The sequence below is a fragment of the Aureobasidium namibiae genome (assembly GCF_000721765.1).
Source record: "Aureobasidium namibiae CBS 147.97 unplaced genomic scaffold scaffold_6, whole genome shotgun sequence".
Taxonomy (NCBI): Eukaryota; Fungi; Ascomycota; class Dothideomycetes; order Dothideales; family Saccotheciaceae; genus Aureobasidium; species Aureobasidium namibiae.
This window is the reverse complement of record NW_013581203.1, coordinates 918675-934866: the sequence shown is the minus strand read 5'-3', so window position 1 is coordinate 934866 and position 16192 is coordinate 918675. Positions and strand designations below refer to the sequence as shown.

Here is a 16192-nt window from a genome sequence, read left to right as displayed (position 1 = left end):
ATTCCCGTCCACTCCAAGCACAACTCAAGCAACCAGAAGATGTATTCCATGACGGCAGGCGCCGCGTACGCCTTCACCAAGAGATTGTACAGCAAGTGCTTCGGAGACGGTCTCGCCATTGCTGAGCAGGCCACTTCTTCGTGTCTATTCATGAAGATTCCCCTCGAGGTCCGCGTGAAGATCTATCATCTTATCCTCAAAGTCTCCGGCTTTCGCCTGCTTGTCGGCAACAGATCTTTCGTGGCTCACGACGAGAGGGTCCCTATCTGGGAGACCTGCTCTCAAGACGCTCTCACTATGCCTCCCGTCCAAAGTTTCCTTGCGCTCCTCTCGGTGAACAAGGATATCTTCGAGGAGGCCATGCCTGAATTCTTCCGCCAGAACCACTTTCAGTTCACAGACATGAGCAGCCTGAAGGAGTTCTTCCACAACATCGGCCCAATCAGAAGAAAGCATATGCGCAATGTGTCTGTTCACTACGACAACCTCTCGGTCGCCGCGGCTGGAGCTAGGCTCCTTACAGAGTCTGATACGCTCCAGAAGCTCACTCTCATCATGTCTGCCCGTAAGGATCCTGCTGGTCACTTCATGATCAACCACAGCCGTCGCAAGTTTGCAACCTTGAGCAAGATCCCTGGTTTCTCGTCTCTGAAGCGCCTTCGTGGCATTCAGCAGTTGACCTTCGACCCTCATCGTGACCATGCTGTCGCTGACGCTTTCCTGCGTCCCCTCATCACACAGCCTAAGGTTGTCAAGAAGGTCCAGACAGTTCTCAAGCGCAAGGTTGAATCAGACGACGATACCGCCGCCAGAAAGAAGTCCAAGGAGACTTGATCACCAACAAAAGCCGTGACAGCGTCTAGCTACGCTTAGCGTCCGAGTCAACGGAGGATATACAAGATGACCAAGAGGAGGAGAATGGAATGTCATCAAAGAGAAAGGGAACAGAATGTCACCAAAGAGGAAGAAAATGGTGGAAAGTTAATGTGCAAGAGAGCGGAACGTTATACAACGGTGGTCAGATGGCCAGTTGGCAATTTGAAGGTTGTCAAAGGTTCGAGGTGCGACGAGATAGCGATGTTCGTGATGGAGCCAGTCTTTCATACGTCATCTCAACCGTATAGATGTAGTACTGCCTCGAATGCAAGCCCAACCCTCTCTGATATACCAGGATTTTTGCGACTCTCAACTCCCCTTCCATCTTTTCGTAACTCTTGGTTCTGAGGCACTTGCTTGTGAGTATGCTTGTCTTTGTGCTGACAGCAGGATCAATTCCTCCTGCCTTTAAAATCCTAGCGGTCCGACGGTGTGGTGATGGGCTTTGACATCGAGGTCTGTCACATGGCCCATCAAGGTTGCAGATCGGTTCTGTCATTCGATATGTGTATATGCTATCAATAGAATATCATTCCGATTTTCCATGAGCTTGTTTGTTTTGAGTTAAAACACAGGTCAATCGTGACGTTGATTTGGAGGACGTCTGCCAAGCCATGCATGCAGCCTCCGCGTTTGCGGGGTGGTTTCACATCCATCCGAATATCGAGTCCAAGTGAGTATCGTATCACTTCTTCCATTGCTCCGACCGCGAGACCTTTTTCTCGTATAGCTCGTCCACGGAAGAGGCTATGGTGGTATATGCTTCTTTAGACACAGCGCACAAGATGCCGTGTCGCCGTCCGCCCCTCGTATCCGCCGCGTGTCGAGCGAAATATCGCGCTAGGTATACCTCGATGGTGAACTGCACTGTGAGATCGACTAGTCTAATCCAACGTCGACATTCTCCTCGGAGGATCCCAATTGCACGTTGCTCAGATGACCTTTTGTATGGTGCATCGGGAATAGTAGTTCCAACTATGACAGGCAAGACGAGAAGGATCAATTGGCGACATCATTGCTTTGCTGCTCTTACATTCCTAATGCAAACAAGCTCGCTTGTCCGGTACTCCTCATCTTACGATCTCACGGTAAGTCGACTTGGCTGATGGCAATCTTGCTCTCATGACATATACCTTGAACATATATATAGTCCATCCCCAGCAGCTTGATTTGGTCTTCTCTTCATCATCATTAGAACCACTATCAATCGACCAGCGACACACAAACGACTCTCTGCCTCTATCTCAGTGCCAATATCACAATCATGAAATCAATCTTCGTCTCGGCAGCTCTCATTGCAGCAGCAGATGCACTTATTGCTCGCGACTCAACCTGGTGAGTAAGGCGTGCAGTGTTCACTGAGAGCTTGCTAACCTTGTGCCCTCCAGCTGCTTCCATCTGACTGCCTCCGGTGGCCCTGGCGGAGTCGTCGGCCAGGTGAGTTGTTGCACGCCCCTTCACGGCCATCGTCCTACTGTCTAGCTGGACTAACACCTTTTGAAGCTTAGCGATGGTCAGAATAGAATCGGCCAGACCTCTGGACTCGCCAACGGACAGGGAACCTACTGCATCGATTCCAAAGGTGGTCTCACCGACGGTAATGGTCGTGGTTGCATCCTGACCCCTCCAACAACCCAGTTCCAATGTGATGTGGGTGCTAGCCCTACAGATGGTTTCTCCGTCTCTTGTGATGGTGCATTGTCTTACAAGGGCAACACCGACTTCAAGGCTTGCCCAACTGGGGACAATGGTGGTTACAACATTTACACTGTTGCTCCAGCTGGTCAAGGTGGTTGTGTTTCGATCACCTTGGGAGCAGACAACTGCAAATCAGGTTGCCCTGCACCAGCCCCTGCTCCCAAGACTTGTCCTGCTGCCCTCTCTGGCGCTTACGAGTATCCCCATCTCATCGTTCCCGTCGACTCGAAGCAGCCTGACAAGGCCTTTGGCACTCAGTACAACGGCACGGTCTCCAACACTGTCTCCAGCTTGTTCAACTTTGACATACCCAGCTCTGACAGTGGAAAGACTTGTTCTCTAGTCTTCCTCTTCCCTGAGCAGAAGAATCTGGAGACATCGTCGTTCGACTTCTCGGGTGCTGGCGGAATCGACTTTGCTATGTTGAAGGGACCCGCCAGCTCAGGCACTACATACAACAACAAGCCAGGCGTTGCTACCGACTATGGAGTGACCAAGGTGGCTCCTGGAACATCCTCGGTCATCGCAACCTTCCCCTGCCCGGGCAACTCTGCCATTGGCTTCAGTCTATCTGCTTCAGACAACACTCAGTTCTCGTACTTCCAGGACTACAATCCCAGCCCGTAAGTTGTACTGGATGCCTGTATGATTGTTTGATACTAACTGCGAATGTAGTATCGGTCTCTACATCACCGTGTGCTAGATGTGTCTCCAGCCGGTACCCCCTTCTGAGGGCTGGGACTAACGACAATTCCTTCTTGGACGCTCGGTCCACTTTTCGTATTCTCATGCCCTGAATGTGTTTGTTGATCATGCTCTGTCGTTTATTTCTATTCGTATCTACCTTGAATAACATAATGACAATAGTTTCTATGCTGCGAACACTACTTATATTAGCTTTATACTCTCACCGCGTGACAGTTCTGTTTCTATGAGATAGTGTTTCCTCCGTCAATCAAATTTCTATGATTTATATGTTGGTTTATGAGATGACGAGAGGGGTGGCAGATGGTAGACAGGGCTGGCGTGCTAGCAGCCCCGCGTGCCAAGAGTTATGACTCTCGTAGTGACATTTTTCGTCTTTCGTGGGAGGGTCAGAGCTACTCTTATACACGACAATCATGGCCGACCAAGCACAAGCAGCAGCCAACGCTGTCAAGGATGCAGTCAACAACGTCACCGAGAAGGTGGGCGAGCTGACCACAGGCGACAATGCCGCAGCCCCCACCCTGTACACGGACGAGGTGACGGGCGAGAAGGTCAGCAAGACCGAGCGTGAGTGTGTCTGTGGCCGCGTCAGAGTGGACAGAGTATGCTGAGAGCAAGGCAGTCAAGAAGCGCCAGAAGCAGCGTGAAAAGGAGGCCAAGAAGGCCGAAAAGGCTGCCACCAACACTGCACCACCGGCCAAGAAGAAGACGGTCAGCGCCGAAGAGGAGGAGGCCCACCTGAACCCCAACCAGTACTTCGAGATCCGCAGCAGAGCCATCCAGAAGCTGCGCCAGAGCCACGAGCCCAACCCCTACCCGCACAAGTTCCACGTCGACTACGATCTGCGCAAGTTCGAGCCCGAGTTCGGCCACCTCAAGTCGGGCGAGCACCTCAAGGACAAGACGCTGTGCATCGGTGCCCGCATCTACAACAAGCGTTCGTCGGGTGCCAACCTGTGCTTCTACGATGTCCGCGCAGAGGGCGTCCGCATGCAGATCATGTGCCAGTCGCAGGAGTCGACCAGCGACCGTTCCTTCGCCGACCAGCACGAGCTGCTCCGCCGCGGCGACATCATTGGTATCAAGGGATACCCCGGCCGCACAAACCCCCGCAACCGCGACCAGGGTGAGCTCTCGCTCTTCGCCCAGGAGGTTACTCTCCTCACTCCCTGCTTGCACCAGCTGCCCGACGAGTACTACGGCTTCAAGGACCAGGAGCAGCGCCACCGCCGCAAGTTCCTCGATCTGATCATGAACGACCACACTCGCAGCACCTTCATCACCCGCTCCAAGATGGTCACCTACATCCGCAACTATTTCGACACCCGCGACTTTATCGAGGTCGAGACTCCCATGATGAACGCCATCGCCGGTGGTGCCACCGCAAAGCCCTTCAAGACATACCACAACGACCTCGACATGGAGCTGTACATGCGTATCGCTCCCGAGCTGTACCTCAAGCAGCTGATTGTTGGTGGTCTCGAGCGTGTTTACGAAATCGGCCGTCAATTCCGTAACGAGGGTATCGATCTTACCCACAACCCCGAGTTCACCACTTGCGAGTTCTACGAGGCATACGCTGATGTCTACGATCTCATGGACACCACCGAGGACCTCGTTTCCAACCTCGTCAAGCACTTGACCGGTGGCTACGAGACCAAGTTCGAGACCCAGCACGGCGAGGTCTACACCGTCAACTGGGCCAAGCCCTGGAAGCGCATCGAAATGATCCCCGCTCTCGAGGAGGCCTGCGGTGAAAAGTTCCCTGAAGGCGACCAACTACACAGCGACGAGACCAACGAGTTCCTCAAGCGCATGCTCAAGAAGATGAACGTCCAGTGCTCCGCCCCTCTCACAAACGCCCGCATGCTCGACAAGCTTGTCGGTGAGTTCATCGAGGAAAAGTGCATCAATCCCACCATGATCACTGGTCACCCCCAGATGATGTCTCCTCTGGCCAAGTACCACCGCAGCAACAAGGGTCTCTGTGAGCGTTTCGAGGCCTTTGTCTGCAAGAAGGAAATTGTCAACGCCTACACCGAGTTGAACGATCCCTTTGACCAGCGTCTGCGTTTCGAAGAGCAGGCTCGCCAGAAGGAGCAGGGTGACGACGAGGCCCAGCTTGTCGACGAGACTTTTTGCCAGGCTCTCGAGTACGGTCTGCCGCCTACCGGTGGTTGGGGTATGGGTATCGACCGCATGGTCATGTTCCTTACCAACCACTACTCGATCAAGGAGGTTCTCACCTTCCCATTCATGAAGGACGACAAGTCTCAGGGCGAGAAGCCCAAGGCTGCCGAAGTTGTCGACGTCACTCCCATGCCTGAGGAGGGTATCCGTAAGTCTTGCTAAATTCTCTCGTCATTGAACTTTGCTTACTGACATTGTCTTCTGCAGCCCACAAATAGACGTTGTTGAGACGGATACTGTCCGGCTGTGCGAGCAGCGTCTGTAAAGTCAGCTCACGCAATGTAAAAGCAAAAACATTGTCAAATAGAACACGAATCAATACACGCCATTTTCACTCCCTTGCGATTTACTCCTCTATGTCAAACTTCCAATTGTCCATTCTCATCCCAGCAAAATGACAGTTCTGTAAGCAGAGAGGATTCAAGATGTTTATAATAGAGTATCGGCCTATTTTGATATCGTAAGAACAGTAGAGTAATAAGAAAAAGAAAAGGGGGTAGTGTTTCCCATGTACGCCGCAAGAAAGAAGAAAGCCCCGTGAAAATGCTCATGTTTTTTGGTATCGTCAGGAACAGAGAAACAAGGCCTTTACATGATAACCTCGTTGGTCACATCCCTGCGGAGGTCCTTGTAGGGCAAGCAGACACAGTTCTGAACGCGCACCTCGTCGCCGACGTTACACTCCTTGCCCAAAATGGTAACACTCTGGACTTTGACGCCGTTCTTGATGATGGTGGTGTGGTGCTCGCGGACAGGGGTAGGAGTGCCCTCGACACGGGCCCAGGCACCAACGCGCGAAGACCAGCCGATGATGGAGTACAAAACACAGGCGTCGTGCTTGATCTCGGCGTCTTCCAGGACGATCGAGTCCTTGATACGGGCACCGGCACCAACCACAGCACGAGGGCCGATTGAGACATTGGGGCCGATCTTGGCAGTGGGATCTACCTGCGCTGTAGGGTGGATGTAGACGGGAGGAAGGATGACGGCTGAGGGTTTGGCGAGGTCGTCGCTTTGCTGCTGGAAGGCCTTCATGAGGTAGAGGGCGTTTGCGGGCACGGCGGAACCGGCGGTCTTGATCTGGCGCCAGAAATCGGTCGTCTCGAGGACGAAGAACTTTGAGCTGTCTGCCAGGTCGGACAGAATGTCTTGCTCGAGACGGATGACCTCGTTCTTGCGGTTCTCGTCATCGTCATGGTCGTCTGCGTTGTTGAGCGAAAAGTCGCGGCTGTCGAGGGCTTCGGAGGAAGGGTAGGACAGCAGACGAGGGCGGTCGCTGCGGCGCTTGATGGCGGTCTTGATGCTGGGGAAGATGCACTCGGTGCTAAAGAGGTAGACACCGCAGTTGATCAGGTTGCTGATGTGGCCCTCGGGCTTCTCGACGTAGTGCAGGACACGCTTGGTGTGGGTGTCGCTGACAATGCATCCAAAGTTTGTGGCGGCTTCGTTGGACACGCGGGTGCCCAGAATGACGGCCTCGGCATCCTTCTCTTCGAACAGACGCAGCATCTCGCCCAGCGGGAAAGAGCAGCAGACATCGGCGTTGAGGACGAAGAAGCGGTCGGGGCGACCCTTGAGGATGGCATCACGGAAGTGGTAAAGACCACCGGCGGTGCCTAGGGCGGTGTACTCGCGCAGGTAGCGGATGGAGATGTGGGGGTATTCGCGGTGGGCATCCTTGATGAAATCGCGAAAGACAGTCTCGTCGTAGTAACCAACGAGGAAAACTTCGGAGATCTCGGGGACTCTGGTGACAGCATCGAAGCAGTGCTGGATGATGGGCTTGCCGGCGACTTCGAAGAGGGGCTGTTTGGCGCAAGCTGGTTAGATCGAGTCGTTGTGGTTGAGGGATTGCATTGATTCACCTTGGGCACATCCAGAGACAGCGGGCGGAATCGAGTACCTCTGCTGGGTCCTCCAACCTGTGGGATCGCATTAGCAGCTGTGAGAGTCTCTGGCCGTAGCTAGACTCACCAAGATGACAGCTTTGGTAGAGGGCACAGGGTTGCGGCTCCTGCTGCGAGAGGGAAGTTGTAGCGACGACATTATGGAGAAGAAAGAGCGTATATTAGAGAGACGTAGAGTAGAAAGAAGAAGAAGAAGAAGAAGAAGCAAAAAGAGACCAGACAATCAAGGTGGACTGGACAGGATGAAATGAAGCACCAGCTGTTCCAATTCCAACATGGCAGCACCCACGCACCCCGCCGCTACACGAATCACCGCCAGGGGCAACGCCTTAGCAAGGGTCCGCCCCTATTCATAGTCTGCCTTTTGGTTTGGAGACTCCCTTCTTTCATCCAACCGTTTGAACCACCGCTCCCCTTTCTTGTCCCTCTGCGTCTGTCCGTCGAGTCCACTGTCCAGAGCCGCGTCGCACAATTCACTGCTGCTGCCACCCTCAGCTGGAGCCTCCTTTGCGCCTGCTCGACTGGCTTTCACCATCATCCAAATATAGATTATTCGTAGCTTCATTGTAGCGCTTCTAGAGGCCACCAAGACCCATCTTGTACCTCTTTTTCTACACTATATTACAGCTTCTCTGGTCTAGTGAGCTCAGAGCTCTCATTGTTTTCATGTTCCAATCTTGTAGCTCCGCCTCTGCAGCATGCTTGACTTCATCACCAACTCATGCCCACACCGCAAGGCATCGCATCATCATAATCAGAGACAGAGCGAGATAACCTGTATCGCACTCCAGCACTCTTATCTGATTCGACGGACTAGACCTGAGGTACCAGGGCAAACATGCACCACTGCAATCAGCGTGACCTCAGGATTGTCGAGGGCTGTGCAGGCTCACGATGTCGGACATCGAAGGCTCGGGCAATTAGTTCCATCTGATACGAGGCTTTTCTTGTCGCCGACCTGCCCCTGAGCACTGCAACCAGACAAGTCAAACAAGCACTACCCCGAGCGTAATAAAGGTAGTCCAGGTAGTGACTTGATTGATTCATGGTCCACAGAGCATGAAGGATATCTAGATATACCAGTCCCTCTCATGTGACTGACACTTTAGCAAGGACTGAATCAACAGAGCCATTTGCTCACGGTGCTCAGATCCAATCACACCATCAATTGCGGTGTCTTGAGACCAGAAGACGACGATCCTAGAGAGAAGCTTTGATCATTCCGCGGCACCACACCGCCAGACGAGTGTCATCTCAGCATTGATGAAGATCAAATGGTGCTGTCTCTCGCTCCACCCATTATGTACAGTCAAGTGTGAACAAGTTTGCGTTCCTTGTCGTCACAGAGCACATGCGAACCGTTTTTCTTTTGTTATTCCTTGGACCAACTCCATCGTGCTGCGCGTCTTGCACACTAGCGTCACCTGCGGTACAACAGATGGTCTGGTTGCTTTTCCGACACCCATTACCTTCTCGCAAGGAGACAACCCTTTCTTCGAGCAAATTGAGACTGGAAAGAAATTCTCGCGCGCTACATCTCGTTCGGTATGTTCTTGTCGTGCTTCTCGCAATATCAGATGGCTAGCTCGATTGGGCTAGCGTCACCAACCGGTCACCATGCTATAGAGTATTCAACATCATCATCTGATCGCGAGCTCACTGGACGTGAGTATGAAGGACGACGACGACTACGTCTCCTGTTGCTGCACTGAGTGTATTCTCAGAAGTAGTAAAGTGCTGTCGATCGACATCGAATTCCTGCGTTACTATCGCACGTGACCATCAGCCTCCAAATCTAGCATCAAGTGCAGCAGCTCTCGCGGAAGAAGGTTGACATGCTCATTGCGTCACACATAGCGATTGATTGGAGTAGAAGGTTTGAAATCAAATAGGTATCATTGCGAAAGTATCTAAACTTCTTCAAACCTCTGCAAGGGCACGTAAGCACCTCTATCAGTATTGCCATCTCCTCTCTTGCTTCTGATCAATCCCACAAGCCCTTGCGCCCAGTCACTCACACCCCGGCTCTGAACCGCAGTGTCGACATCTGCAAACAACTCGCTCTCACCGACTTCCCTGGCAGCAGCCTCTCGAATGTATCTCGGTGGCTGCCATCGTTTCAACAGAAGACTCGACACTACAACCGTGACGCTCGAACATGCCATTGCGGCTCCAGCGGCCATGGGCGGCAGAGAAAGACCCCAAGGTAAGAAGAAGCCCATCGCGATGGGCAAGCCGATGGCGTTGTAAAGACACGCCCAGATTAGGTTCAACTTGATGCGTCGGAAGATGGCGCGGGACAAGGCAAGAGCGGATGCAATGTCGAGCAGATGGTCAGGACGCATGAGAACGACATCTGCGGCCTCGATGGCGACGTCTGTGCCCGAGGCGAGCGAGATGCCAACGTTCGCGGTCGCAAGCGCAGGGGAGTCGTTGACGCCGTCCCCTACCATGGCTACAATAATGCCTTGTGCTTGAAGCTCTTCTACAATCTCGCGCTTGCCGCTGGGAAGTACTCCAGCGTGGACATTGTGCTTGGGGATGTTGAGGAGTTTGGCCACGTAGTGTGCTGTGCTTGCCTGGTCGCCAGTGACGATCGAGCAAGTGACACCCATGCGTTGCAGAGCAGAGATTGCCGCGGGAGCTGAAGGCTTGAGGGTGTCGGATAGAGACAGAGGGCCGGTGTAGAGACCATCGATCGAGGTGTGGATCGTTGTGACTCCTGCGGATTGCTGCTCAGAGGCCGCGTTTGCGTCCTTGCTAGCCTCGTAGTCATTGGTGTCGTCGGCGTCATCTGGGACTGCCACGCCACGAGAGCGCAGGTATGAGGTGTTACCGATCATGACATTGTAGCGCTTGCGTTCGGGGGAGATGGCTGCTTCCACAGAAGCTGAGATACCCTTGCCAACTGTAGAGACAAAATGACCTACACTGCCATCAAGGGTGCCGTCTGACCCAAGACCAAGGTGTGATTTCGCTGCACTTGTGATGGCACGTGCAATAGGATGCTCGCTGCCCATCTCGGCGAGCCCGATTATGGTCCACCAGAGACGAAGCTTAGCTGCATCGGCGGTCCAGCCACCCTGCACATCGGATCGTGATACACTCATCTTGCCCATGGTCAAGGTGCCGGTCTTGTCGAGGACAATGTGAGTGACCTTCGTGGCCGTCTCCAAAGTAGCTCCGCCTTTGATGAGAATACCTTGCTCAGCGCCGACTCCTGTACCGACCATGACAGCTGTGGGAGTTGCAAGACCGAGCGCACAGGGGCAGGCAAAGACAATCACGGCGATACAAAGCTTGACGCAGACCATCAGTGGCCCGCCACTGGTATCCTTAGTGAAGATAGTAGGCGGTGTCTGCAGGACATGGCTCAAGATCATCCACGCCGTGAAGGTAGCCAGTCCGAGTGTGATGATGATAGGGACAAAGTAGCCAGCAACCACATCCGCCATACGTTGGATAGGAGCCCGGCTGGTCTGGGCCTCCTGAACAAGTCTGACGATCTGACTGAGTTGCGTGTCACGACCAGCTCTCGTGACCTGGAAGTCAAGTCTTCCTGCGCCGTTGACAGTACCCGCCATGAGATTCTTTCCCTTGGTCTTCAAGATCGGCATTGCCTCTCCTGTGACCATACTCTCGTTCACGTAGCTATCACCACGGATGACAGTGCCATCGGCTGGGACCTTGTCACCAGGCTTGAGAATGACCACATCGCCAACTTCGAGCAGTTCTGTTGGAACGGTCTTCTCCTCAAGCGCTCCCCTTGGCGAGTTTTTCTCAGGTTTCTCATTGTCATCATCCCATTCGTCGGCGGCCTTTTGCGCTGCGATAGGGTCTGTGTAAATGAGAGCGGTTGATGGTGCCAGACTCATCAAACGAGACAAAGCGGCCGAAGTCTGGCCCTTGGCTCTGTTCTCGAGGAAACGACCGAGCATGATAAAGGTGATAAGCATAGTGCTCGTGTCGAATGTTGTTGCTGGTCTTGAGTGAGGTGATGTGAAGATCGAGACCAGCATAGCGGCGCAACTGAAAAAGAACGCGGCCGATGTTCCTAGCACAACGAGGACGTCCATAGTGGGCGAGCCATGTTTGAGAGATTTGTAGGCAGATCGATAGAACCGCCAACCAATGCCAAATTGGACGGGTATGGTGAGAAGCAGACAGACAACATCTCCGAGCCACAGTCCAGGAATCAAGGGAAGTTTGATGCTTCCATAATCCAGAGGCTTGATGAACATGGGAAAGATCATGCTAGTAAGGAAGACTGGGATGGCGAAACAAAGCGACACTTTCAATGACCTTGACCATTCCTGAATCTCTTTGGTTTTGGCGAGCGACTCCAGTTGGGCATTATTATCGTCATTCTCAGCGGTCAAAGCATTGAGACCTTCGTTCTCGATCGATTCGACAATTGCACGGAGTCCAGTCTGCGTAGGATCATAAGCGACTGAAGCCCTACCAGTTTTGAAGTCAACTTTGACCGCCGTGCTTCCCTTGCGCTTCTTGAGTGTAGATTCAAGAGCAGAAGCTGCTTCGGCGTTCTGGAGACCAAACAGCCTCAGTTCAACAGTGCTACTCCCTCTTCTAGAACGAGAAGCCCCTTCTTCCCGCGAAGTCAGGACCTTTGCGTCAAATCCACAGTCTTCAATAATCTCAACAATCTTTTCCGGAGAGAGTTTGGTAAGATCGTGCAAAACAACGGCTCTCTCGGCGAGCAGACTGATATCGAATTTCAGAAGGCCAGGAACGTCGTTGAATCCGCTTGTCACCGCAGAAGTACACGCACCACATGTCATGCCTTCGATTGCGATGATGGTGGTGAACAAGACATCGTTCTTCCTGCTCTGTCTCCTGGCCGAAGAGAGCATTTTTGTTCGTGGAGGGTCCGAAGGCTTTGATTCGACGATCGAGGCATCAAAGCCGGTGTCCTCGATGGTCTCGGCGATGGTGTCGGCAGTGATGAGTTTGGAATCGTGCTCAACGACGGCTCTTTCGGACAGCAGAGAAATGTTGAAGCTCTTGATTCCAGCAAGATTTTTGAAAGCGCCCTCGACAGCAGAAGTGCATGCGCCGCATGTCATACCGCCTACACTGAGAGTGGTGGTCATCAGGGCAGAAGAGGCGGATGTGATGCCGAGGCCCATCATGTCTTGATCCGACTCTTCTTCAACGATATCGTCCAGTGATGAGGCGGGCAAATCGGTGTTCAGGACGGTAGCGTCGAAGCCTCGATCGTCGATAAGTTCGCGAACTTGGTCGGCAGAAATTACGGAAGCATCATGCATGACAACAGCGCGCTCCATGACCAGACTGACAGAGACGCTGCCAACACCACCGACATGGGTGAAAGCGGACTCGACAGCGGATGTGCAGGCGCCGCATGTCATGCCCTCGACTTTGAGGGTAGTGGTGGCCAGGTGTTGGGGCTGCGACGAGGGTTGTGGAGGGGTTCGAGGACCCATGTTGTTGTTCCAGTTGGCGAACTGGGTTTGTGGAGAGGCTCGTGGTGAGGGGCCTTCGGATGCGGTGGATGGCGAGCCATGCAGGGCCGTCTTTGGCGGTGAACCAGTGGGAGAGATGATCGAGGTGCTGTCGCGACGGCCGTCTCTTTGTGAGACTTGGAGGTATTTTGGCGCCATGATTGATGTTTGCGAGACAAAGGAAGCGCAACAAAGGAAAGGCGTCGACAGTCGGCACGGCCGGTTAAGAATATGTAGCCTCGACCAGCAGGATGTATAGGATGTGTGGCCTTGTCCAGCAGGATACCAGAGTCTTGTACAGAGGGCTGGCCAGACTCAGCTGACTGCGACGGGCTTCGGAGAGGTACGGTAACACACCAACAAGGGCCTGCCGTGTGGCGCGATATGCAGATGGTGAGCGTCAGCTTTCAGCCAGCAGGCCTACTTGGATACCTCTGGCAAAAAGAATAGCAGTCGAACAAAAAGGCAAACACGATCGCTACAAAACAGGGGCCATGGTCGTTGTTGTAACCAACAAGACACACGACGCAAATTGCATGGCTTGATGGCCGTTTCGTCCGAATGCAGACGACTCCTGCATCTCGAGAGTCTACGGGCGAACCACGACCCTTCGGCTGTCGGACTTCGGACCGGCTTTCTATATCGCTCTAATGCATCCTTCAATAATATCACACACATGCCCACAAGTTCCACTTTCAGATACGTGTCGCCCAAGAACAGCCGTCAACCTCAATTTATAACCTCACATCACTCCCCTTGTTCCGACAAGACTCACCTTTGCCGACTCTTTGCTCCACCATGCTCCCGTGAGCGCCTGTCTCCCGACTCCCTTGACAGTAGACTCTTCTAGTGCCTGTCTCTGGGGAGCCGCAACGGCAACAACTCCATTGGCTTTTACGACAAGTCAACCGACTGATCTTGCTTCTGTCTCCACTCACGTCCACTCTATCTTGTTGCTTTCTCCCAGCTATTGCTTCTTCACCTTGTGACTACTGTCACCAGCTACGTCGTCCGTGCCGAGGCCAACACTCGACGCCATCGACTCCATATGTGGCTTATGCAGCTGCATTTCTTGTGCAAAATCGAGGCCCAAAATCCCGACCCTTCATCCAGTAGCGTTTGACTCTTTTTCTTGCAAAACTCAATCCTCCAGCTTGCTACAGTACTTGCACTGAGCCGCGACTTGGAACTTGGTTCTGCCAATCTCCGCCTCGATCTTCTCATGAGCCTCAGATCGTGGCTAGGGCATTCCAGCCACATCCGATTGTCTCAACTCTGCATTTCGTCACTCCCTCCACTAAGGAACCTTTTTGCGCCGATCTCAACGTGCTACCAGCCTCAAACGTGCCCTTTCCCACGCATCCGCCCAGAACATTCGTTCTTTTGGCAAGTCTAAGAGACTCGTGATGACAGAAGCGGCAGCTCTGAGCAATCCCTCTCCTAACTCTATCCCGTGTCATGTCTCCTTCTCGAGATCGACGTCAGATCCCGTTGCTTAATCTCACATGTTAGCGGCTCTGATTGCGTATCGTCAAGCCTCAGCTGTTCCTTCTCGTACACTGTCTGTTCTGGGTTTGTCGAGGGCTGAAGTCTATGCCTACAAGACGATGACGATGATGAAGCTTGTTCCAATGCCTTCTCCATATCTTCCCCCTCGTGTCTCATCACCTTCTGTCGTTCCCATTCTTCATACTCCCATCTCTAGCCCAATATGAACATCAATCAACCTCTCGGTGGGCGAGGCCTGGCCATCCCTTTCACAAAGGCCGCCAACCCCAATGCCGATCTCGACGATGGAGACCTTCGTCTGCCCTTCATCCATCGTATCCCGGATAACATCAGGTAAAGATCATACTCTTGGAATAGGCTAGGTCTAAACCACTAACATCGATGTCAGAAACCATTTCATCGCCATGTGTGGTGAATTCGTTGGAACTGTGCTCTTCCTCTACTTTGCCCTGTCTGGTGCTCAAGTAGCCAACAGTGTCAACACTTCCAGCGGCCAATCTATTGCCGAGACTGGTAGCAACCCCCAACAGCTGCAGTACATTGCTCTGAGTTTCGGGTTTTCATTGGCTGTCAATGCCTGGGTCTTCTTCCGCATCAGTGGTGGACTCTTCAACCCTGCTGTTACCTTTGGCATGTGTCTCATTGGTGCACTCCCCTGGGTTCGTGGTGGCCTGCTGTTCGTCACCCAGATCCTCGGTGGCATGACTGCCGCTGCTCTGGTATCCTGCATGTTCCCTGGCGAACTCAACGTCCGTACCACCCTTGGCGGAGGCACTACCGTTGTACAGGGTCTCTTCATTGAGATGTTCCTGACTGCACAGCTTGTCTTTACCATCTTCATGTTGGCCGCTGAAAAGCACAAGGGTACATTCATTGCGCCTGTCGGTATCGGTCTCTCGCTTTTCATTGCCGAGCTTACTGGAGTCTTCTTCACGGGTGGCAGTCTTAACCCTGCTAGATCCTTCGGACCTGCTGTCGTCAACCGCGAGTTTTCACACTATCACTGGATCTACTGGGTGGGCCCTGTGTTGGGATCAATCGTCGCAGCTGGATTCTACAAGTTCATCAAGATCCTGGAATACGAGACTGTAAGTTTTTTCTTTGTGCTCATTCTGATCGAGCCTTTCTGACACAACTCTGCAGGCAAACCCTGGACAAGATATGGACCATGCTGCCAAGGTCGAGAAGAGAAAGAACCTGCTCATGGCCGCTGGTATCAACGAAGTCGACGCCCATCACGTCGCAAACGAACTCCAGACCAACCAGATAGTCACCGAAAAGGGTGGACCAGACGGCGCAGTTGTGGCCAATGGTCAAGGCCGTCGTGGCTCTGGAGAAGACACTGCCATGTATGGTACCGGATTCCGATCTAACTCGCATCAACACACTGGCTCTACCAGCTCAGGAGATACAGCTGTTGTTCGAAGACCCCAAGCTGTCACCACCGGAAGCCAGCTCGGTCGTTTCAGTTACCTTGGCCGTGCTGGCGTTCAGCAACCAAGGATGAACAGCATCGCCAACGAGGCGAGATTGGACAGCCCTGCCATGGCGACAAACGAAGAACTTTACGCTCCTCTTGCTGCTGGTGGCGATGAACCGCTTGGTGGTTTGGTTGCGGACCACGACCCCAGATACCGCTACTCTAGAACCATCAGCAGTGGTGTCTAGGTGAGAGTAGTCTCTACTCACGAATTGTACGAGAGATGCTGGTTTCACTTTTTATTCTTTGTAATGTAGTTGACGATATCAAAATCATGTTATGACCATGGAGCTCTATCTGATCCGATTTACCTCACTAAGAATTCGGCGATTGAAGTGCAT

At 53.0% G+C, this 16192-nt stretch overlaps 6 protein-coding genes across 6 annotated transcripts; 4 read left to right on the top strand and 2 right to left on the bottom strand.

Moving 5' to 3' along the window:
- Positions 1-48: 48 nt before the first annotated feature.
- M436DRAFT_44101 (uncharacterized protein) lies at positions 49-834 on the top strand (the record flags this gene model as incomplete). Its single annotated transcript, XM_013573073.1, has 1 exon — positions 49-834. The coding sequence occupies one exon, from the start codon at positions 49-51 to the stop codon at positions 832-834; it is 786 nt and encodes a 261-aa protein (XP_013428527.1).
- A 1306-nt stretch (positions 835-2140) lies between these two features.
- Positions 2141-3277, top strand: M436DRAFT_43901 (GPI anchored cell wall protein; the record flags this gene model as incomplete). The annotated part of the gene is made up of 4 exons (XM_013573028.1): positions 2141-2211; positions 2265-2313; positions 2380-3197; positions 3250-3277. The coding sequence occupies 4 exons, from the start codon at positions 2141-2143 to the stop codon at positions 3275-3277; spliced, it is 966 nt and encodes a 321-aa protein (XP_013428482.1).
- A 418-nt stretch (positions 3278-3695) lies between these two features.
- M436DRAFT_80952 (lysyl-tRNA synthetase) lies at positions 3696-5690 on the top strand (the record flags this gene model as incomplete). The annotated part of the gene is made up of 3 exons (XM_013573360.1): positions 3696-3849; positions 3905-5620; positions 5680-5690. The coding sequence occupies 3 exons, from the start codon at positions 3696-3698 to the stop codon at positions 5688-5690; spliced, it is 1881 nt and encodes a 626-aa protein (XP_013428814.1).
- A 370-nt stretch (positions 5691-6060) lies between these two features.
- On the bottom strand, positions 6061-7518 carry M436DRAFT_43918 (GDP-mannose pyrophosphorylase A; the record flags this gene model as incomplete). Its single annotated transcript, XM_013573030.1, has 3 exons — positions 6061-7278; positions 7338-7394; positions 7447-7518. The coding sequence occupies 3 exons, from the start codon at positions 7516-7518 to the stop codon at positions 6061-6063; spliced, it is 1347 nt and encodes a 448-aa protein (XP_013428484.1).
- Positions 7519-9289: 1771 nt separating this feature from the next.
- M436DRAFT_44240 (heavy metal translocating P-type ATPase) lies at positions 9290-12844 on the bottom strand (the record flags this gene model as incomplete). The annotated part of the gene is made up of 1 exon (XM_013573103.1): positions 9290-12844. One exon carries the CDS (start codon positions 12842-12844, stop codon positions 9290-9292), a length of 3555 nt encoding a protein of 1184 aa, XP_013428557.1.
- Positions 12845-14775: 1931 nt separating this feature from the next.
- M436DRAFT_44109 (aquaporin) lies at positions 14776-16039 on the top strand (the record flags this gene model as incomplete). The annotated part of the gene is made up of 2 exons (XM_013573076.1): positions 14776-15459; positions 15515-16039. 2 exons carry the CDS (start codon positions 14776-14778, stop codon positions 16037-16039), a joined length of 1209 nt encoding a protein of 402 aa, XP_013428530.1.
- Positions 16040-16192: the final 153 nt, after the last annotated feature.